General features: G+C 46.6%; 2 protein-coding genes across 2 annotated transcripts; both read right to left on the minus strand.

Moving 5' to 3' along the window:
- Positions 1-389: 389 nt before the first annotated feature.
- sncaip (synuclein, alpha interacting protein) lies at positions 390-13,615 on the minus strand. Its single transcript, XM_028995987.1, has 10 exons — positions 13,472-13,615; positions 7,327-7,428; positions 6,669-6,735; positions 5,155-6,011; positions 4,413-4,592; positions 4,155-4,268; positions 3,543-3,668; positions 2,118-2,287; positions 1,896-1,985; positions 390-1,643 (listed from the first exon to the last, which is right to left on the minus strand). The coding sequence occupies exons 2-10, from the start codon at positions 7,381-7,383 to the stop codon at positions 665-667; spliced, it is 2,640 nt and encodes an 879-aa protein (XP_028851820.1). The 5' UTR covers positions 7,384-7,428; positions 13,472-13,615; the 3' UTR covers positions 390-664.
- Positions 13,616-15,776: 2,161 nt separating this feature from the next.
- lox (lysyl oxidase) lies at positions 15,777-21,703 on the minus strand. The gene is made up of 7 exons (XM_028996050.1): positions 21,315-21,703; positions 21,121-21,229; positions 20,867-20,998; positions 17,959-18,115; positions 17,419-17,514; positions 17,199-17,314; positions 15,777-16,364 (listed from the first exon to the last, which is right to left on the minus strand). Exons 1-7 carry the CDS (start codon positions 21,625-21,627, stop codon positions 16,358-16,360), a joined length of 930 nt encoding a protein of 309 aa, XP_028851883.1. The 5' UTR covers positions 21,628-21,703; the 3' UTR covers positions 15,777-16,357.
- Between the last annotated feature and the right edge of the window lie 1,684 nt (positions 21,704-23,387).

Raw genomic sequence — 23,387 nt, forward strand, 5'->3', positions numbered from 1 at the left:
TAGGATATTATTTATTGATTTATACATTTATTTATTTATTTATTTAATAAACTGATCAGTGAATGAATCATTGAATACGTGGGCCCAAACCTCTCGGCTGTAGTGAGAATACTAAAATGAAATCTGGACCATGGGTACATGGGACTTTAAACATTTATTTGTCATATATATATATATATATATATTCAAACATAAAAAAAAAACACACAATATATTTACTTTATGAAATGACTCAATAACCAAAAAATAAAATAAAAAATTGACGTTTTATCATCCTTTCCATTCTGAACAATCAATGACTGATCCATGACGAATGTCTTTATATATATATATATATATATATATATATATATATATATATATATATATATATATATATATATATATATATATGCGCGCTAATATAATATATAAACAAATTACAAATGTTAAAAGTACAAAACGTTTTTTTTTTTTTGTTTGTTTCCCCACGTATGAAGTTCTGTGCTACGTATCATACGTGAGTGTTTCCAAGAAGAATTAAATAAGTGCATAACTAAAATTAAGGTTCCTGTATAAATCCTCGTATAAATCGTTGTATAAATGTAAGGAAGACCGTTTGAGCCACAGTCACGTATGAGAATGGCGTTTGTGGGAACTGATGCTGGAAACAGGGGAAAGGCACTTAAACAGCACTACTCTTGTTCTTTCCCTTGGTCACGCCAGCCTTTCCCTCCGCTTTCTTGCTCGGAGTCGAGCCCGAGCCGGCCTGCTTCGTGGCCGCGTGGATGTGGTTGTTGTTGCTGTTCTGATTCCCGCTCAGCGTCTCCATAATGGAACGGAACGTTCCAAAGGGCCTCTTCCAGGAATCTCCGGATTCCGAAGCCCTGGCTCCGCCTTTCTCACCGTCCTTTGCCCCACCTCCTCGGGCCTCCGGCTCCTGACCCTCTTTGTGGACCACCGCCTCGTCAAACGTTACCCTCAGCTTGAGATTCTGGGAGGTCTTTCTTCTGGAAGAGGGAGATTTGAGGGCACTTTTTGGGCTGGTCGTGACCTTTTGGCTGCTGTTCGTGTCTGGAAGTTCTCCTGATGGATCACTTCTGCCAGCGATGGGGTCGTGATCCGGGTCGCTGTTGTCTGATGTCGGAGATGGGTTGTACCCATCCACGGATCTGGAAGTCCTGTTGGCAAAGGAGAACTTGCGCTCAGCAGTGGAGCTGTGCTGCTTTTTCATCAGCAGGTGTGGCCCGGTGGAGGGCGGATCCACGCTCTCTGACAGGGGCAGCTGATTGGGCCGTTCGGGCCGGGCGGCGCCGTGCTTTGTCTCGTCGGGTGGGTACGCATCTCCATCGGACTCGCTGAGCGAGCGCTGCATGATCTGTTTAAGACGGGCCAGTTTCAGCTCCCGCTTCTCAACCACGCCCATCCGCCGCACTGCCCCGTGGTCTCCGCCCATGGCCCCCTCGCTCCGGTCCCCGTCCTGGAACTCCAGTGTCAGCCTCTCCCTGGCACCCATGCGCTCGGCGATGTCCTTCCCAAGGAGCTTCCGTAGGACGGCGTCCGACTCCATGCTACGCTGCCGTAGCACCCACTGTCCATCACCGGGGGCAACCTCCGCTGTCAGCATCATCTCAGGCCACGACTCCGCAGGGGGCACAAGGGTACTGCACACAAACACAAAAATGCAATTAAAGAAGCAAAAATCCACATTTATACACAAAAATAAAATTAAAAAAAGGATGTTTTCAATTCATGACATAAAGGCATAACATATGGGAAGTGTTGTCTAATAGAACCCAGTAATGTTGAAAATGGGAGGAGCGTACTCTACACACCCAATAAGGTAATCAACAACTTATTTACACCGAGCTGCACCACTGCAGTCAAAAACCATCCGAACTGAAGTGGCTGCAGACCTGGCTGAAGGGACCGGTCCTCCGTCTGGCTGTGCGCTCTTAAGGAGCTGCTGCATCTGGTTCTGAAGGGTCACCCTGGCTGTAGTCTGCCTAGTTCAGACAGAAACACACACACATTCCAGAGCTACTGCAGAACAGTCAGGTTTACCTTAAATACTCTTAAATTCTGAGTTATAAATTCTGGGTTGAAAAGTTGCCGTTGACTGGAAGGTTGATGCTTACTCGTGGAGCTGCTTGGTCAGCTTCACCACCTGTGAGGCCAGAGACATGCAGGTCTCCACGACGACCAGGTAGCGCGAGCAGGTGGTGTGGCCGTGCCGCTCGGCACTCTGGGAAGGCCTCTCCCCCTGCTGGTTCTGCACCGTCACATTGGAGCCGTACTCCACCAGCGTCTATGAGAATAACACATTCATTGTCTATTAACACAAAACGACAGCCTCCTACTTCTCACGGGACCGGGATTTAAACTAATCCCAAACCAAAAGTGGCCCTCTGTGGAGAACCGACATTCCAAGTGCTTAGTGGCTCAGGATTAGGATGAAACACTGCACCATAATTAAAAAAACCTTAAAAACCCTCTTATACTTAGATGGAAATATAAACACAGACACAGTGCGCACGTTAAATTTATATATTCTACCAGCTGGCACCAGTTTGGGGTTTAAATGACCTCCATGTGAACTAATTTCAGTTTTAGGTTTACATTAAGGGATCACAGGACTACGAGGGTGTTAGAAGGAAAGGATTTCTCATGTATAAATAAAACGAAACTAACATGAGAATGTTGTAAAATGTTGTAAAAAACAGGGTTATTCTATGTAAAACCGCGTTAATGCCGTAAAACAGGGTTATTCTATGTAAAACCGCGTTAATGCCGTAAAACAGGGTTATTCTATATAAAACCACGTTAATGCCGTAAAACAGGGTTATTCTATGTAAAACCGCGTTAATGCCGTAAAACAGGGTTATTCTATGTAAAACCGCGTTAATGCCGTAAAACAGGGTTATTCTATATAAAACCACGTTAATGCCGTAAAACAGGGTTATTCTATATAAAACCACGTTAATGCCATAAAACAGGGTTATTCTATATAAAACCGTGTTAATGCTGTAAAACAGGGTTATTCTACGTAACCCTGTAATGGCGTAATACAGAATCAGAAAACTTTATTAATCCCACAGGAAATTGTATTATTAAACGGTGTCCTTGTCCGGCCTTGGGATAGTCATCAAAATATCACTGTCATCACCCACGTCCCCAATGGCTAGGTTTAATGTATCATAGTGTATATTTTATACAAAACTATTAATTCTGCAACCCAGGATTGTTCTATATAAAAATATAATTCTTTTAGTATTTACACACTGTCTGCAGGCTCTTTATGTTCCTGGAAGGAACATCTCACAGCTGTCTGCCCCACTTTCCCCCCAAAAATGTAGCCATATTGTGCCTCACTCAATCCTCTGGTCAAAAAAACCCCCCACAAAGTCCTTTGGTTCAACCAGTACCAACAGGAAGCAGGGAAGGGGGGGGCAGGAAAACAAATCCGAACAAGCGAGGGACGAGAGGAAAAGGCTGTCGAGAGAAAAACAACAGCACAGCCCAGAGAGGGGGGGGGGGGGGGCGCCCCGGGGTCATCTGCGTACCTGGATGCAGCCCAGGTGTCCATACTGGGCGGCCACGTGCACCGCACTGTTCCCCAGCTGGTCCACCTCGTCCAGAGAAATGGCCTGCTCCTGCATAAACTGCAGCAGCCACAGCAGAATCTTCTCCTGAAGGCGCAGGGGAAAAAAAAAAAAAAAAAAGACATTCAAGTCTGTACAACGTACTTCTGTGTACTTCTGTCTCCACGCTTTAACAGTGGGACTGTGACGATGTGACACTGGCTTATTTGGCAGATTCTTCAGCTCTTTAACTGTCGAGGGCAAATCCTTTATTTCGTTCAGACTCGCACGTCTAGAGTTTCTGCCTGCAGCAAATTCCCATTGGCTACCAAGACCGATACGGATCGAGCACATGGCTGACCAATCAGCCGCGGTTGGGATCAATCACATGGATGACATTACACCCGACTGGAAAAAGAGCGCTTAACAGCCGGATCCCTGAAGCTCATTTCCCTTGGCGACCAGCTGACGTTTCACACCACGTCTACACCAAAGAGTCCCGTCTGTCACTGAAAGCGGCAATCGGGGCGTGTCACGGGTTAGATTGCTTTACCAGTCACGTCAAAAAGCTAAAAAATAAAAATGAACGCGTACCTGACCATATCGCGCGGCGTAGTGAATGAGGCTTGGGTGATCCCTGGAGCAGCTCAACTCGGCTATGGCCTCCGTCTCGCTGACCATCCACCGCACGCACTCCAGGCGCCCGTTCTGCGCGAAACCCAACGAGATCAGAGCGCGGCACAATGCCCGGCCGATAAAAACAGTACGGCACAGTATAGCACGTATATAATGTGAATAATGTTCTATAGCGTTCGCAGCTCCGGGAGGGGCGACTACTGGCAAGAGGCGGACCTTCACTCCCAGGCCGGCAGGCGTGAGCTGCTCGTGGTTGCGCTCGTTGAGGCAGTCCTCGCCCATCAGCGTGGTGAGGTGTTGCAGGCAGTCGGCGTGGCCGTGGGAGGCCGAGATGTGCAGCAGGTTGTTGCCGTCCTCGTCCCGGATCAGTTCCAGGTTGTCCGCGGCCAGGTGTGGCTGGTGGAAAAAAAACCACACTGGTTTTATACATGGCTTATTAACGTTTTAACCTTTGCAAACAAGAGCTGGTTGATGTCAAATTTTGCCAGAATGTCCCCTTGCAAAAGGGAATTTGGTTAAACCGAATATGTTAATTGCTGCAATTACATGAGCAGCAACCACCTGAGCCTCATCCACACGCTAGTCTCTGTAATAGTGCTAAATATGGGTGCTAGACTTAGTCCTAAGACGTAATCATGATTAATTAGAAGTGAGAAGTGATGTGATTTTCATTGTGCTACACAGCAGCACAGCACGCGGTGCACACAGTGAAATGTGTCCTCTGCATTTAACCCATCACCCTGAGTGAGCAGTGGGCAGCCATGACAGGCGCCCGGGGGGCAGTGTGTGGGGACGGTGCTTTGCTCGGTGGCACCTTAGTGGCACCTTGGCGGATCGGGATTTGAACCGGCAACCTTCTGATTACGGGGCCGCTTCCTTAACCTGCTAGTCCACCGCTGCCCCAATTAGTCTTTGATCTTATAAAAAATATTAAATCACGAATTCACAAAGCACTTACAAGCAGAGATATCTGTCCTTCGCGGACGATGTTGATGATGTTCTGGGTCTTCTTGGTCTCCTCATCACACTCTCCATACAGCCTGGAACTCCCCCAGTTCCTCCCAGCGTCCTGTCTGGAACCAGCTCCGGCCGGCGGGGGAAACATCAGAGGCTGGCTGCCTGGACCCTCCCCTCCTGCCTTCTGCACCTCTGGGTGTGTCCTCAGCGCCGGGTGCTTGTCCATGTCTGACGCGTTGGAGCAGTGAAGCGGTCCAGAGGCGACCAGCTCGAACGCTCCGGTTTGGGAGCGCTGGAACTCTGCGTCCATGGATTTGGACTTGCGCATGTCGGGCCACTTGACGGGTGACAGGACGCAGTATTGCGGGCCGATGGCGTGACTGTCGGGATGAGGCAGGCCAGAGCTCTTGACCAGACCCTGGCACCTCTCACTGGTGGCGCCACCAAGGCCAACGCTGCTGGCCATGGGCCGTTTGTCGGAATTCGCCCGGGGAAGCGTGGCCATCTGCTGACTGGATTTGATGTAAGGCACGTCTAGAATCTCGTCCATGTCCAAGTCGTAGTGCTCCAGCTCGCCAAAGAGGACCGCGTTGCCCAGCATCTTGTGTTTGAGACCGTGGCTGTCCCCGGAGCCCGGCATGCCCGCCTGACCCGGTTTGGCCGAGGGTTCCTCTCTGCCCGCCTCTCCATTCCGCCCCGGGCTTTTACCCTCCGTCTCGCCGTCGGGCACCTCTGGCTGGTGCTTGAGCGGTGAGACCCGCTTGACTGGCCTGAACTTACTGTAAACGTCTGCAATGCCAGTGGGCTTGATGCCACTCCCGCCGTGTGAGACACCTCGGCTCCAGTTGATGCCTGGGACTGAGACAGAATATGAAACTGCAGTTTCAGAGTAAACTTTATTTCATATCCAGCATCAGCATTCGGAAGGTACGCTAGGGACTGAAATTCGGAACTCAATTGTGGGCATTCACCACAAATACAATGGAACACTGTCCAGAGGTTTAAACTCTGGTCCTGCCCTTCCAAGTCGGTGTTTTGCCGATAAGTGCTGAAGAACCCATTTCTCATTTAACTATGTGAAATGTGTATACACTAATCAGGCAAACAGCCATTAATATTATTGTGCCTGAGCTGATGATGCTGCACCTAGTGGGCTGTGCTAAGCTAACATTCCAACCAACATAATACCTTAATACTAAAGATTAAGGATGACAAATTCTTCTAAAAACGACAATTCTAAGCCTGGAATTCATCCTTTTGGCCTTCCAATCAGTGCAGGCTGGAAGAGCAGCGTTTTTATATATAGTGAAATTGGTGTATGTGTGGCTGTGTCATACAATAGAGCCATCTGCTGGTTCTTTGTACGCTGCATTGTATGAACTCCGAAAACCCTTCCAAACGTACTTTATGCTTATTTATTCCAGTCAGTGTAAATCATCACTGGTAACAGCATGCTATGCATTCACCCTACATTCCCACAGTAAAACCGTGCTCATGGCAGCGGCATTTCAGTACCTTGTCTCTCCTCGCTCGGGCCCTCATTTCTCCGACACAGCTCCGGAATGTTCTTGGATGAATACTGCTACAGAGGGCAAAATAACACAGTTCACTTTAACTGAACTCTGTCAAGATAACAATTCACCCCTAAAGCAAGCAATGTAGCAGAAGAAAGGCCTGGGAGAGCTTCTAGAGTTATGTGGAACGATGAACGGCTCTCAGTTGTGCTGCATAGGTCTGTCAACAGAATGTATACAAGCACATCCACACAGCAACTTTATTAGAGACGCCTGCTCTACATTTGTACCAATGTACCCTACATGCATGTGTATGTGTGTGTGTGTGTGTGTGTGTATATATATATATATATATATATATATGAGAGAGAGAGTATAGTATATCCTTTTATGATGACAGGTCAGCTCTTTACTCAGCAGTAACAATAATTCAATTACAGGTTTGCACAAAACTAAGGTGGATAAACATTTAATAAAACACAAACGCAAAAGGTAATTTTAATAAAATGGCGGGTGAGTGTAACTGTGAGGGGAACACTTGGTGAATGATGAAAATTGACCATTCCTGCACAACAGAGGTCAACTGAAGGGAACAGAGGGAAGATGGTGGCATCTGCTTTATTATTTATTTATTTTTTGGGCGATGCATGTTCACTCACAGGTAAATCATCGCTGAAGTCGATCTCATCCAGATCCAGGTACTCCGGAGCATCCATGTCCCACCAGCATTCTGGCCTGGGGAAGACTAGGGAGAAGCGAGCCTATAACCAGATATAACAAGTAGGGCTGTCAATTGATCATTTTTGAAAACAAATTAATTGCACATTTGGTATTCCCATTATTGTGAATGTTGCTGGTTTGAATCCCAGGAATTTGCATGGCTGCCCCCTGTTCACCAAGGGTGCTGGTTAAAAGCAGACGACAATCACTTCACTTTCGCCAAAGAATTCAACAGGCGTGCTTCCCATGTGGGTCCATAGCTTTGCTTTTTTGTTTCCCTTTCAATTGCAGAGCAACAGGCCAACCAGTCAGGTTTATTAAGGGTATAATATTGCTGCAAGCAAGAAACAAAGATTGGTTGCAACCCCTGAGCTAACTATATGGCAGCAATGTTCATTTATTTTCAGATGTTAAATATTTCAAATAAAAAAAAATAAAGATAAAATCACAGCTAGGGACGAAACAGGACGATGTAAAACATCGAACCGTTCAGTCTGGCCCCATACGCCCTTAAGGACCTCGGGATTTTGGGTTTTGCGATTCATTTTCTAATTGATTCCTAAATATCCAGTGATTGGGCATTTACTTTACTTTACTTTACTTTACTTTATTTGGCAGACGCTTTTATCCAAAGCGACTTACAATGGGAAGACACCAGCAATTCTCGTTCGATTTCTATAGAATATCAAGTATACAAACTAAGAGCCCTGATAAGGCTTAGACTTGTCATTGAAGAACATGCTCGGAGAGTGTTGGGTGCTAGACTAAGAAAAATTATAATGTATTTATACATTTTGTATTTGTTTGTTAAATGTGTATGCATGTGTATGTGTTAAATTTGTCTGTAATATTTTTGGAATAAGAGGGTTTTCACCTTCTTCTTAAAAGTGGTGATAGTCTCGGCTAGTCGTGTGGAGGAGGGCAGGTTGTTCCACCAGCCGGGGACAACAACGGAGAACAGACATGATTGGAATCGGAGACCCCGTGAAGAAGGAATTTTTAGTCTCCTTTCGTTTGCCGATCTGAGAGAGCGTGCAGGAGTGTATCTAGGTAGTAGTGTGTTGATGTAGGAGGGCGCAGTTCCATTTACAGCCCTGTAGGCAAGCATCAAGGATTTGAACTCAATGCGAGCAGCTACCGGAAGCCAGTGGAGGGAGGTAAGAAGAGGTGTAACATGGGTGTATTTTGGCTGATTGAAGATGAGGCGGGCTGCCATATTTTGGACCATCTGGAGTGGTTTTATGGTGACTGCAGAGGCTCCAGCCAGGAGAGAGTTACAGTAGTCGAGTTTGGAGATGACCATTGCCTGGACGAGGAGCTGCGTAGCCTGTTGTGAGAGAAAAGGCCGAATCTTGCGAATGTTGTAGAGAGTGAACCTGCAGGATCTGGAGATCGCAGCAACATGATGGTTCAAACTCAGTTTGTTATCTATCCAAACCCCAAGGCTTTTTGCAGATGCCGTGGGTGTTAACAATAGCGATCCAATTTGAATTGAAAGGTTTTGCTGAGGAGAATTGTTGCCCGGAAAGATCAGAATCTCGGTTTTTACTTGCGGGGATGGCTTTCACTGGACTAAAATCTACTCTGTGCTGTCCGGGACCTTCAAACATGGATGGATGCTCTTTACTACACTTTGGACTTCTCCACCACTACAACTGTAGGACTTTTTCTCTTCTCGGACAAATCGTCACCAGCCCTGCACTGTCACCACTTGCAGGCTCACTCTACCCTGGAAGGGGGTCCCTCTCTGTATCACTCCTTCCCAACGTTTCCTCCTTTCTTTTTTCTCGCTCCTACAGTTTTTTTTTTGTGGAGTTTTTTTGTGCAGAAGGGTCAAGTGTGGGGGGTGTCAACTGTAGGGCCTGTCAAAGCCCATTGAGACACACTGTATGTGATTTTGGGATATATAAGAAATAAATGTTGTTCTTGTTGTTGTTACAAGTGGCGCTCATCACAAGCCGGCCAGTCCCGGCGCGGCGTAGGACTCAACTGAGGTAAATGCCACAAGGGCAGGCTGATGGCTCCGCCCATCACATAACACAGCTTGTCTTAAATCTTGTGCATTTCGCGTCTGAGACGAACCGCGGCGGGACGACCTCTGTCTCCCGAAGATGCTTTTGAATGGACCTACTGTGGCACTTTACACACAAAACATGCAGCGAAAACGAGCCGAAAGCGTGGCCCAAAAACCGAGGTACGGCCCGCAACGTGGGACACCTGTACCACTGCACCCCAAAATCGCAGCTGTACTACAAATCATCCGGTTGAAACATTGTACGGGCACCCCACATTAAATGTCCCCTTCCGTCTCCGCATCCTTCCCATTTACATTACATTTACAGCATTTATCAGACGCCCTTATCCAGAGCGACTTACAATCAGTAGTTACAGGGACAGTCTCCCTGGAGCAATTTAGGGTTAAGTGTCTTGCTCAGGGACACAATGGTAGTAAGTGGGATTCGAACCCGGGTCTCCTGGTTCATAGGCAAGTGTGTTACCCACTAGGCTACTACCTTCCCGGCCTCAGCGGGACCAAAAGTGCCGTGTTTTTGGCCTCTGGACCATCAGCAGAAACGGTCGCAGCTCATGGCGGCATTTCCGTGTCTCTACTGAGTGCGCGGCGGACAAATGAAGCATTGCATCTGTGCCACTGTAGTTGACAGTATTGAGTGGAGAGTAACACCGACTCAGCGGCCGGCCGCACTGTCCCTCACTTCAATATGAGCGCATTGTCCCCGTAGATTCGTTTTTAAACCAGACATACGGTGCAAAAATGTCATTTACATTTTACGGCATTTACCAGACGCCCTTTATCCAGAGCGACTTACAATCAGTAGTTACAGGGACAGTTCCCCCCCTTGGAGACACTCAGGGTTAAGTGTCTTGCTCAGGGACACGATGGTAGTAGGTGGGATATGAACCTGGGTCTTCTGGTTCATAGGCGAGTGTGTAGTAGGGTGGTCCCGTCCTCCGACAGGTTTGTTCAGACCTTCTTCAGGCGTGTCTCTGCTGCAACTGAGAATCTTAAAGTAGGGTGGTAGTAGCACTCGCCTGTGAACCAGAAGACCCAGGTTCAAATCCCACTTACTACTATTGTCCCTGAGCAAGACACTTAACCCTAAGTTGCTCCAGGGAGACTGTCCCTGTAACTACTGATTGTAAGTCGCTCTGGATAAGGGCATCTGGTAAATGCTGTAAAAAATGTAAAATGTAAAATGTATTAAACAGCAGGTAAGTATTTAACTTTACTTTGCCAGTTCTTGGTCCCGTAGTACCAAAATACCACCCAGTATTTTTAGGACATGTGAAGATACAATCTCTAGCGCTACCTCCACGCTGTCACATTTCAATCAGGGGTTTGGTGGCGCTGTGCGTTCCCTGTACTGGGACCGTCAAATGGAAAGGCTACAGCAATACCAATGAACATATATGAGGACCTCACCGTCATAATTGGTCTTACTAAAATACTTGTGCTTGTCATATTCATGGCATCTCAGAATCTAATGTTGAGGACACTGTCGTAAATGCTCTTGCCGTAAATTGTTGTGTTGACTTTATTCTCATGACCATTTACGTCGGTAGATTCTCACTGAAGGCATCAAAACTATGAATGAACACATGTGGAAAATAGCCGCCTTTTGCTCTGATTACTGCTTTGAACGCTCTTGGCATTCTCTCGATGAGCTTCTAGAGGTCGTCACCTGAAATGCTTCTCCAACAGTCTTGAAGGAGTTCCCAGAGGTGTTTAGCACTTGTTGGTCCACCTCACCCCAAACCATCTGGATTGGGTTCAGGTCCGGTGACTGTGGACAACAGGTCTCCACTTTTTGTTAAGTACATAACTCCACATGTGTTCATTCATAGTTTTGATGCCTTCAGTGAGAATCTACCAACGTAAATGGTCATGAAAATAAAGAAAACACATTGAATGAGAAGATGTCCAAACTTTTGGTCTGTACTGTATGTTTAGGGCCCTAGTGATGTAGCCTCCGTCCAGACGATGAAGTCACATCAGAAAATTACAAACCTCATATTCCCCTCACAGTAATCAGGTGTGCTTCAAGTGCAGGGTTTTCCTGGGTGTTAGGAGACAACACGGCGGCTGCAGTACAGAGACGCCGTGGCGGCTCTGCCACGCTTTCCGGTTCCCAGTACAGGGAACGCACCGCGCCACCAAACCCCTGATTGAAATGTGATGCCGTGGAGGTAGCGCTAGAGATCGTATCTTCACTCAAGGAAAACATGACCTAAAAATACAGAATTTTTCAGTCCAATCACAAAAGAATGAACAGTCGCATTTCCTATGGAAACTGAACGAATGCCAACATTGTGTGGAAAGAGTTGCCGTCGTCACCTGCAAAATGGTCGGTTGCGTTTATGGACATAGGAGTGGGCGAGTGTGACGTACAGGCCACCTCCTGGACACCTTCTCATTCAATGTGTTTTCTTTATTTTCATGACCATTTACGTTGGTAGATTCTCACTGAAGGCATCAAAACTATGAATGAACACATGTGGAGTTATGTACTTAACAAAAAGTGGAGACCTGACCTCCACAGTCACCGGACCTGAACCCAGTCCAGATGGTTTGGGGTGAGCTGGACCAACAAGTGCTAAACACCTCTGGGAACTCCTTCAAGACTGTTGGAGAACCATTTCAGGTGACGACCTCTTGAAGCTCATCGAGAGAATGCCAAGAGTGTGCAAAGCAGTAATCAGAGCAAAGAAACTAGAATATAAAACATGTTTTCAGCTATTTCACCTTTTTTTGTTAAGTACATAAATCCACACGTGTTCATTCATAGTTTTTGATGCCTTCAGTGAGAATCTACCAACGTAAAAATAAAGAAAACACATTGAATGAGAAGATGTGTCCTGTACTGTATGTTAGTGGGTAACGGGATGAACTCTCACCTCTGCACCGTGAGGACGACTGGCTGTGAGTCGTTTTCTAGTTGTCATCTAACGATGTCATCACGTTGAAGGAGGTGCACTGAACTAATAATGGGCACATAATGTCGACCATAGAAATGAAAAAGGATTTTATTTTGTTGTTGCGTTCCATTGACGCCACACCGGAGACGTTATCGGTCCTCAGTACTGCACCACCCCCGAAGGGGTCTGGCTCTGGGACGGTCCCATGAACTCACTGTCCGGGAACTAGTATTTTCGACGTTGAAAGATTACAGGCCACGTCTGAACATCTCACCGGCCACAACCTGTCCCTCAACCCGTCCCTGCTTGGCTTCAACTCGTTTAAACGTTTTCTTCTGTCAACATATTATTTGTGCAAATGTCAAAACTGTTGCCTGGCAACGCGGTGGTAGTAGCCTAGTGGGTAACACACTCGCCTATGAACTAGAAGTCCCAGGTTCAAATCCCACCTACTAACCATTGTGACACTTAACCCTACGTTGCTCCAGGGGGGACCTGTCCCCTGTCACTACTGATGGTAAGTCGCTCTGGATAAGGGCGCCTGGTAAAAGCGGTAAATGGAAGGGCGGAGGGATACGTACAGCACGCCGGCCCGCGTCGTACGTCGGCCCAATCAAATCCACTCCAGCGGAAGGCACTTTACTGCTTCATCTTATCTGGTTTCCCTGCCCGTACAGTGGTACAACGTGGCAAAAATAACCCCAAAACGACAAAAGGGGGGGGGAAAGGAAGGTGAAAAGAAAATCCCCGCAATGATTGTAACTTTCGCCCTACGACAATGGCATTGTGGGTAATCCGTTCCCTGGTTTATCGCTGTTACAAAATGAAATGAGAGGGGGAAAAAAAATTTGTAATAAGTCAAACGAGCCATTTGCGCGGCTCTGCGGAATGAACGAGGCCGGCGGGCTCCTGGCGTCTGTTGCGCGGCAGAGCCGGCGGACGTGTGCCGACGGCGGCTAACTGGCTACAGCTAGCGCGGCCGCGGTCTCCGAAAACGGCCGTGGGTTTCGGGCGACGGGGCCGGACGGTGCCTCATTGTCCGAGCCTCGCCCCGGCCGTCCTTATCGCGGCGGGCAGCTTCCCTTCTCCGACCAAAAATACAATGAAAAAAAAAAAATAACGAAACAAACGGCCCGCTCCCACAAATACCTCAGGCGGTGTGCGGCCGTCGTCGGATGCGCCTTTCCCGTCCGCGCTAGCGCATCTGCGCCCAGCTGCTGCCCCCTGGAAGCGTCGCGCTGGAAGGCGAGAAATTGGACGCGGGCAGCCCGTCGCCTCACCGTTATTTCCCGAGCCGCGGAGGAACCGGAGAGCGCCCCCTGGCGGCCCGAGTGCGCAACGATCGCTCCTGCCGGCGACGAACTATTTTAAATGTCATTTCGTTTTTTAAAACGTTTTTTTCCTCGACCTTAGTGCACCTGCTTTCGTTAAAAATCAACCAGAAAAATAAAGTTAATAAAATGCTTCAAATGTATGATTTGTTTCATTTTCACACGTTAGCAGTCTTAGAAATTGTTTGATGTTCGTCTTTCTGCCACTAGAGGGCGATCATACGCCTTGTTGTGCAAAGGCAGAGAATTTTCCAGGTCATATTAAAAAAAAAAAAAAAAAAAGATGGGAAGGAACAATACAGTTAGGGTGTGTGGTGTTCCATCCATGAGCAGAACACACAGCATGCTAGCACACGTCCAAGCTAAATGTTATGGTCATTCAACAGAATTCAAATTCAAATTTTATTTGTCACGTACAGTCATACACCGTGTGATATGCAGTGAAATGCTTTTGCGACTGCTATAGACCACAGTATTGCCAATATTGCAAGTATTCAAGTGAACCAATATGCAAATATTGCAAACATAACCAAGTATTACAATTTTATGTTTTTAAACATGAACAGAAGTTAGACCTTAAACAGAAATTCTGTGTCCTGGATTCACCGCTCATTCTTTATTTCATCCTCCATCTCCGTTTTGATCAGAGAAATATACCAGCAGACATTTTTCAGTAGTTTAATTTATTCATCTGCAGCCAGTTTAGGACGAGTTCAGGTCGAGACACAAAATCATTCTAGTGTTCTTGTACACTGTTGAGTGAACTGTTCCATGCGCTCATATTTTTAGATCCTGTCCAATTTTAGATAATGAACATGTGTAAGCACAGGCCTGCACGTCCTCCTAGGTCTTTGGGACTTGTGGACATGTCTCACTTTCTGTCACTCTGGACTCTTTGCACAAAATCACTTTGCAAAAAATCTCTGCTCTTTTTACTCTTTGCACATAATTTTTTTAATATACATTGACTTTCACTCATTTGCACACCTTCACCCTACCTGTTACACATATTTTATGTTAAAGACATAAAAGTGTAATATTTGGTTATGTTTGCAATATTTGCATATTGGTTTTCATTGTATACTTGCAATATTTGCAATATAGCAGTCGCAAAAAGCATTTCACTGCATATCATACCGTGTATGACTGTGTATGAGGCAAATAAAATGTGAATTTTTAAAGGCCCAGCTTATTGTTCATCACGTTCTGTTAACCGCAGTAGTCAAGATGTAAAAGCAAATCACATGCATTTTTATTTAATATATTCTACTATCCTAAAACAACCGGCATGGTGTGCATGATACTCAGATTCACTCTCAAAGCAGTCAGGATTTGAGAGTGAGAGAATTTTTATTTCAAACACTGGTGTATGTAGACTGTAGCCTACTCTCACGGATACATTTAAAGTGTCAAGTCAGTAGTGACAGGGACAGTGCCCCTGGAGACACTCAGGGTTATTTGTCCTGCTCAGGGACGTGATGGTAGTAAGTGGGGTCCAAACCTGCATCTGCTGCTTCACAGGCGAGTGTCTTACCCGCCAGGTCACTGCCACCCTCCAGCTGTTGTGCTGGAGGTCTGCATATGGAAAGCTGGAGCTCAGGTTCGCTGCTAAATTTTCTCTAGTCTGGTCTCATCAAGTTTTCTTTCATGAAAAGATGCCCCCGAATATTTTATTCCAGCCAGTTCCAGCATCTCAGCAGTTCTCCAGAATTTCCCAGTGAGGCTACACCCTTTTCAAAAGAAGCAAGTTGGTACTTTATTTTTTATTATGTGTAAGTGTACTTATGTCATGATATATGTGTGTATGTGTGTGTGTGTGTTGACCAACGGGGCAGTGGTGGCCTAGCGGTTAAGGAAGCGGCCCAGTAATCAGAAGGTTGCCGGTTCGAATCCCGATCCGCCAAGGTGCCACTGAGGTGCCACTGAGCAAAGCACCGTCCCCACACACTGCTCCCCGGGCGCCGGTCATGGCTGCCCACTGCTCACTCAGGGTGATGGGTTAAATGCAGAGGACACATTTCACTGTGTGCACTGTGTGCTGTTCTGCTGTGTATCACATGTGACAATCACTTCACTTTAACTTTCTTTAAACTTGCCAGTATTAAAAAATAAGGAATCTCACACCCAGAGAAACTGCGTTTATTCAAGTAATCATTGTCTAAATATATAGAAATCTTAGTATACATGAAATGCGGCCATAATGGAACGTTATAACAACCTCCTCATCACCATGTACAGTATAAAATACTGTATGCCGGTGAAAAAGCAGATATAATAAAGCTGGATATCGCCCTTGATAACCTGCATCACATGACTCTTCTTTTAAAGCTAGTATATGAACAGTTTAGTAATATCACATGCATCTATTTATGAATTTCATTCTTCAAGCAGAATATATAGTGTTACACATTCTACAAAAGTTTTTTTAAAAATACAAATAAAAAGAAATAGTTTCAAAATACTCAATAAATATATACAGTTTGTAAAACTCAAATCATACACGAACAACAGTTGTACTGTCTTATTTTTCTCCTGTGATTCTGAGATTGTAACAGCAGACGTGCTTGAGGTGCGACGTTTCACGCCTTTAAAAGACAAGCTGCCAATAAACTGCAATGGCTTTCTGCACGTAAACTGCCTGATTAAAACCCGCTGCTTTTATTTCACACCTATCAGCTGGCAGGCTTCCTCATGCCTACATTTCTCAGTACCTGAAAAAAAAGAGAAAAAATTGTCAATTTCACTTTTTAATCAGGAATATTTGTGTGTTTTTAGAACACTTTTAGAACTATTTAAATGTAAACCTCTAATTTTCACGTCCAACTACCACCTTTTCACTGGGTTAAAGTGTTTTCTGTATTTTAAGAAAGCAATGTAAAATACTATAAAAATAAAATATAAAATAAAATAAAAATACTATAGAGCGTTTCATCTACATGTGCAATTAATACTATTATAATGTAATACCATAGTAAATACAAGACCAACAGAATCCTCTAACATTCCCCGAATCGTAGACAGCAGCTACAGGATATTAATGCAGCAACGACAAGGTCATTATACAAAAAATTATATTTAGTTTTTTTGTATTTAGGGTTGGGCTCCGGTTGAGAGCGGCATGGTGTGCTCAGAAAACGTTAATTCTGAACGCTTCTTAGCCCAGTGGCCCATGCGGCCCAGAACTGCCCCAGAGTGGTGGTCTGGCCGTTATGGACCATGATCATGAATTATTTCATTTCAGCCCTGCACTGACACCTACTGCATGCACTCAAAAAAGTGAACGCTGGCTAAACTTAAAAAAAATTGCAGTAATCTGTCACACCTAATATTTTAGTATTGATGTAATGCAAATAAACCAAAAAAGCCTGCTGTGACCTGTTTATTCGTTTATATTAGGTTAATATATAACCTGTTTACATTATGTCAGTGCTAAAATATTAGGTGCATTTAGCCAGTGTTCACTTGTGGAGGAGGAGGCGTCCTCCCTCGAGGTTTGTGGGGTGTCATCTGGAAGGTTCCGTTTCTTTAGTTGTGCTTGTACTCACTGTGCAACGCTGCATCCAGACGTGTAGGCCGAGTTGCCTGTGTACTGAACATCACAGCGAACGATGTTGTTGTTGAAGTCCGACTCGGGCACCTGGAAGCCCGGGTTGACTGTGATCTGAACGAAAAAAATGAAAAATGCGTGAGACCGGACGACCGGGGTACGGACAGTGTACTTGTAAATAATATATATATATTATATAAATGTTTCAGATGGCCAACCTTGAGGACGTATTTGCCAGGCTTTACGTCCGTGATGTCGATCCACTGACAGTCGATGTCGGCGTTGTACGTGTCGTAGCATCCCGGACTCAGCCCCTTTGGGAAATCAGCATTTAGACAGAGTGCCTTACAATCAGTAGTTACAGGGACAGTCCCAGGTTAGATGAATTTGGGGCAGTGGGGGCCTAGCTGTTAAGGAAGCAGCCCCGTAATCAGAAGGTTGCCGGTTCGAATCCCGGTTCGCTGACGTGCCACTGAGCAAAGCACCGTCCCCACACGCTGCTCCCCGGGCGCCTGTCAGTGGGCAGCCATGACAGGCGCCCGGGGAGCAGTGTGTGGGGATGGTGCTTTTGACCTGGTTCATAGGCGAGCGTCTTATCCACCCGGCCACCACCATCCTTCCAGCAGAAGGGAGAGTTGTGGTGTAAAACCTCGTCTCCGGCTGTGTGGGTGCAAAGGCGTGGCGTGGCGGGGCAGGATGGGATAATTGCTGCAGCGCGGTCGTGTGTAAACGGCCCATAATGACGCATAATTGCCTACCTGGGTATGGGACGTGCAAGCGTAGCGGCGGTAGTAGCCAGGGTCACAGGAGGTGTCCTCCAGACAGAAGCTGGCCTTGTGACCCTCGGCTACGCGTGCCTGGCTGGTGGCGTCCAGCAGGTCGTAGTGGCAGAACTCGTCCATGCTGTGGAAGTGGCTGAAAGACACGTCACTCTGGCCATCAGTCCATGTGTCTACAGTTTGGATGCACCCTACTCTGGAGCTGTTCTGAAGGATCCAACACAAGCTGCATATTAAAGTATGTTTCATGTCACGGGTAGAAACAAAGATCCGAGATTATGCTCCATAAATGGCCATAAATAAGTGAAAAGATACACAACACATGGTGACACAATGAAATTTGTCCTCTGTATTTATCCCATCATCCTGAGTGAGCAGTGGGCAGCCATGACAGGCGCCCGGGGAGCAGTGTGTGGGGACGGTGCTTTGCTCAGTGGCACCTTGGCGGTTCGGGATTCAAATCGGCAACCTTCTGTTTACGGGGCCACTTCCTTAACCGCTAGGCCCCCACTGCCCCATATACATTCCTTCCAAAGACACAGATTTTTATTGAAAGGCAGACAGATAAACCACTAGATGGACATTTATCATTTTCACTACACTGAAAAAGCAAAAGGCTTTTAAATTAAATGGATCACATGACATCGACATAATTTTTTAATATTTTCAACAAAACACATATAATGTATTTAATTTGGATTCGGTGCCAAATCACGTTTGCTCAAATTTTTTCAAATATTTTATAGTATTTATACTAAAATATTAGCGCTTAATACGTATGGTTTGAAATAATTCAAAGGAATTAGAACAGCCTAAATCAAATGAATCATGTCCATTATTGAATTACGTCAATCCAATCAATTGTTATAGAAATTCAAGTGCATAAATGAGTATACATGAGTACATACTGGTGTAACCCTATCAGGCGTGTCTGCAGTGCAGAAGAAAGACATCTTGTTCCATATATATGTATAATGTCTAAAGACCTGCTGTGCCCCTTTTCATCATCTTCTGAAGCTGTTCTGAAGAAGTCCTGCAGCGCCTGCCATGTTTGCAGCAGGTTTTTTCTTCTTAAATACAACAGCCATTAAAATTGGGCACGACTGAAGAGTTCCATTTGGCCCCTCAGGTGGGAATTAGTGCCCTGCCCCCCGGCTGCCAATTAGCAGGGAGAAGATTAGGTTTCATGCCCAGACGCTGTGTTTTGATGTGGCCCAGTGTAAAGTAAAGCAAAATGCGTGTGGTGGAAAGGCTGGGTCGCTCTCTTTTCGCTCTCCGGATGAACATGGAAAAAAAAGAAGGTGCACACAGTACAGGCCAAAAGTTTTATTTTCATGACCATTTACGTTTGTAGATTCTCACTGAAGGCATCAAAACTATGAATGAACACGTGTGGAGTTATGGACTTAACCAAAAAAGGTGAAATAAGTGAAAACACGTTTTATATTCTAGTTTCTTTGCTCTGATTACTGCTTTGTACACTCTTGGCATTCTCTCGATGCTTCAAGAGGTCGTCACCTGAAATGCTTCTCCAACAGTCTTGAAGGAGTTCCCAGAGGTGTTTAGCACTTGTTGGTCCAGCTCACCCCAAACCATCTGGACTGGGTTTTTATTAATTTATTCATGAATCCCGATCCGCCAAGGTGCCACTGAGGTGCCACTGAGCAAAGCACCGTCCCCACACACTGCTCCACTGCCTGTCATGGCTGCCCACTGCTCACTCAGGGTGATGGGTTAAATGCAGAGGACAAATTGTGCTGTGCTGCTGTGTATCACATGTGACAATCACTTCACTTCACTTGATCAAGTTCCCCTCTACATGTATGCAGATACTCCATCATCAAGCTTCGTACCCCCCGGCGTGAACTGGTGGGTCTGTGTGAGCGCCTGAAACAATCAGGCCGCCGAACCGGACTGATACTTGTTTACGCGGGACTACCTCCACCGCGCATTTTCCCTCCACCTATAGTAGTACTTGTTTACTACTGACATGGTATACTGCAACAGCAATAAAGGGTTCTCATCATCCTCATCAACAGATATTAACAGCCACCAGAATCCCTTAGTGGGGCAGTTGTGGCCTAGCGGTTAAGGAAGCGGCCCTGTAATCAGAAGGTTGCCGGTTTGAATCCCGAGCCGCCAAGGTACCACTGAGGTGCCACTGAGCAAAGCACCGCCCCCACACACTGCTCCCCGGGCGCCTGTCATGGCTGCCCACTGCTCACTCAGGGTGATGGGTTATATGCAGAGGACACATTTCACTGTGTGCACCGTGTGCTGTGCTGCTGTGTATCACAATGACAATCACTTCACTTCACAACAAGAACTGTGTCTGAACTGGAGTTTTTATTAAACTGGACTTACGTTTTCATCAAACCGGACTGAAATTTTCTATACTGGACAGGAGTATTTTTTTATACTGGAATAGGGTTTTAATTATGCTGGACTGGAGTTTTTATTATTTTAGTCTGGAGTTTTATTTAATACTGGACTAGTGTTTTTATGATACAGGACTGGAGTTTTTATTAATTTGAACTTTAGTTTTTTTTTATACTGGAATAGGGTTTTTATTATAAAGGACTGGAATTTTTATTCATTTGGACTGGAGTTTTTTTTAAACTGGACTGGATTTTTTTATACTGGACTGGAGTTTTTAATGTTATACTGGACTGGAGTTTTTATTCATTTAGACTGAAGTTTTTATTAATTTGGACTGGAGTTTTTCTATACTGGACTGGGGTTTTTATTATAAAGGACTGGATTTTTTTATGAATGTGGAGTTTTTATTATACTGAATTGGAGTTTTCCTCACTTACACGTTGGACCAAAGTGGGGATCTTTCTGAATGGGTTTTCCCGGGTAAAAGTGTGGCGACAGTGCGACTCACTTGTGACAGCTGTGCCACTCCCAGGCGTAGCGCGGCCGGCTGGGCCGGAAGTCGGCGGTCCCCTGGTTCTTCACGCGGCCGGGAAAGCGGAGCAGGACACGCGTGTCGTAATCCTGGGCGCTGGCCGCGGTGCTGCTCGCAGACGTTTCCCGGATGGAACAGCGGTCAGTTTCGTGCACGATTAAACCCGAACACCCGACAGTGCGTCTTTGCATGAACTTTTCACTCTTTATTTCGTTCTTTTATTCACCCACCTCGCCAGGCAGTGCTCCTCCGCGGCGCACCGCAGGCTGTACATCGGCACCCTCTGGACGTAGGTGGACACCTGCACGTAGTACGGGTCCGGTACCAGGTCCGGGAGACCTGGGGCATCCGTTCACAGGATCTCAAACGGCGTGACGTGTCTGCTGTGGGTGTGGGTGCGTGTGGCGGTGTGAACGCGCCTCACCGTGCTGGAAGTACCGGGTCCCGTACCCGTCCGTGTCCGAGTCGGGGCTTCTGCTCCTGGGCCGGAAGTACGAGTCGTAAAAATTGTAGTACGGGTTATTCCCGTGGCTCTTGTACGGGTCGTAGGGGTCGTCCGCGGCCATCCGGCGGGACGTGGCCGGGAGCGTCGTGGGGCGGCGGAACAGCCGGAAGGCGCGTCCGTTGCGCACGCCGCGGCCCGGACTCGGCTGCGTCAGCGCGGCGTGCAGCACGCAGCTCATGAGGCACAGGCGCCAGCAGGAGGTCAGGAGGGCGTCCACGGTCACCCCCCTCATGGTGTCACTTCTGGCCGGGTGAGCGGCGACGAGCGGACCGCGCGGGACCGGAGCTGCTCCGGACTGACGGGGACTGCGGCGCGCACCGGCACCAGCGCCGACGGGGGCGCGCAGGGAGGCGGGATCGGGGCCGGTTACAGAGTTACACAAGGGTTTGATGCTATCATAACTCCCACCCAACCCATACCCGAATATAGAAAATGCACACCCACACCTATACCCATATCCAAACCCACACTCGTACCTATATCCAAACCTATATGCATATCCAAACCCACACCCATACCCCAACCCAAACCCATACCCATACCCCGACCCATACCCGAACCAAACCCATCCGCATATCCATACCCTGACCCAAACCCACACCCATCCGAATATCCATACCCCGACCAAAACCCACACCCCTACCCCAACCCATACCCATACCCCGACCCATACCCGAACCAAACCCATCCGTATATCCATACCTCGACCCAAACCCACACCCATACCTGACCCAAACCACACCCATCCGAATATCCATACCCCGACCAAAACCCACACCCCTACCCCAACCCAAACCCATCCGTATATCCATACTTCAACCCAAACCCACACCCATACCTGACCCAAACCCACAGCCATCCGAATATCCATACCTCGACCCAAACCCATGCCCAACCCAAACCCACACCCATACCCCGGCCCAAACCATACGCATATCCATACCCTGAACCAAAACCTCACCCATACCCGACCCAAACCCACACCCATACCCCGACCCAAACCATATGCATATCAATACCCCGACCCAAAACCACACCCATACCCGACCCAAACCCACACCCATACCCCGACTCAAACCCATTCGCATATCTATACCCTGACCCAAACCCATACCTATACCCAAAACTACACTCATACCCATACCTGCACCTAGCGGTTAAGGAAGGGGCCCCGTAAGGCTGCCAGTTCGAATCCCGATCCGCCAAGGTGCCACTGGGCAAAGCACCATCCCCACACACTGCACACGCTGCTCCACTGTTCACCAAGGGTGATGGTTAAAAGCAGAGGACACATTTCATTGTGTCACCATGTGCTGTGCTGGAGTGTTTCATAACGACAATCACTTCAATTTCACCCCAACCCAAACACATATCCACACCCTGACCCAAACTCACGTTTACATTCATCGAATTAATTACCATGTAAGTTTAGGGCAATATTGTGTCATCAAAAATACATTAAAATTGTAATAAAATAATATATAGCTATATATAATATATAGCTTTATTCATTTGTACTTATTTCTTCATGTTTTTAAAAACATATTGTCCTTTTTATAGAGGATTAAAAAAGCTAAAACTGCTACTTCATATAGCCTCTGGCAGCAGTCATGGCTTATCAAGAGCAAAAATTACACCATTTCAAAAGTAATATAGCATCCAAATACATACAAAATGATTCCACGGCTCGGTGCTTTGCTCTAGGCCCGCCTTCGACAATATGCGTTGTTTTTCTCTTAAGTACAGTGTAATTATGTCAGGGGAACAATTGGCTGCACAGCCGCTCCAGAGACACGAGGCGAGAGGGATCTGCCTCTTCAGACTCTGTCCCACTGATCTTGTGTCAGAAAGCGTGTCTGCATTGAATAGTTCTTGTTTTTGTGTCGTTTCAGCTGGGCTACTTAATCCACTTAAATCCTGTAACGTATTTCACGGCAATGTGCTTCCTGTAACGTTTCGTGTGGGTCCAGCTGACGTTGTGCACAAAGCACG

Source organism: Denticeps clupeoides, chromosome 11 (genome assembly GCF_900700375.1).
Source record: "Denticeps clupeoides chromosome 11, fDenClu1.1, whole genome shotgun sequence".
Classification (NCBI taxonomy): Eukaryota; Metazoa; Chordata; class Actinopteri; order Clupeiformes; family Denticipitidae; genus Denticeps; species Denticeps clupeoides.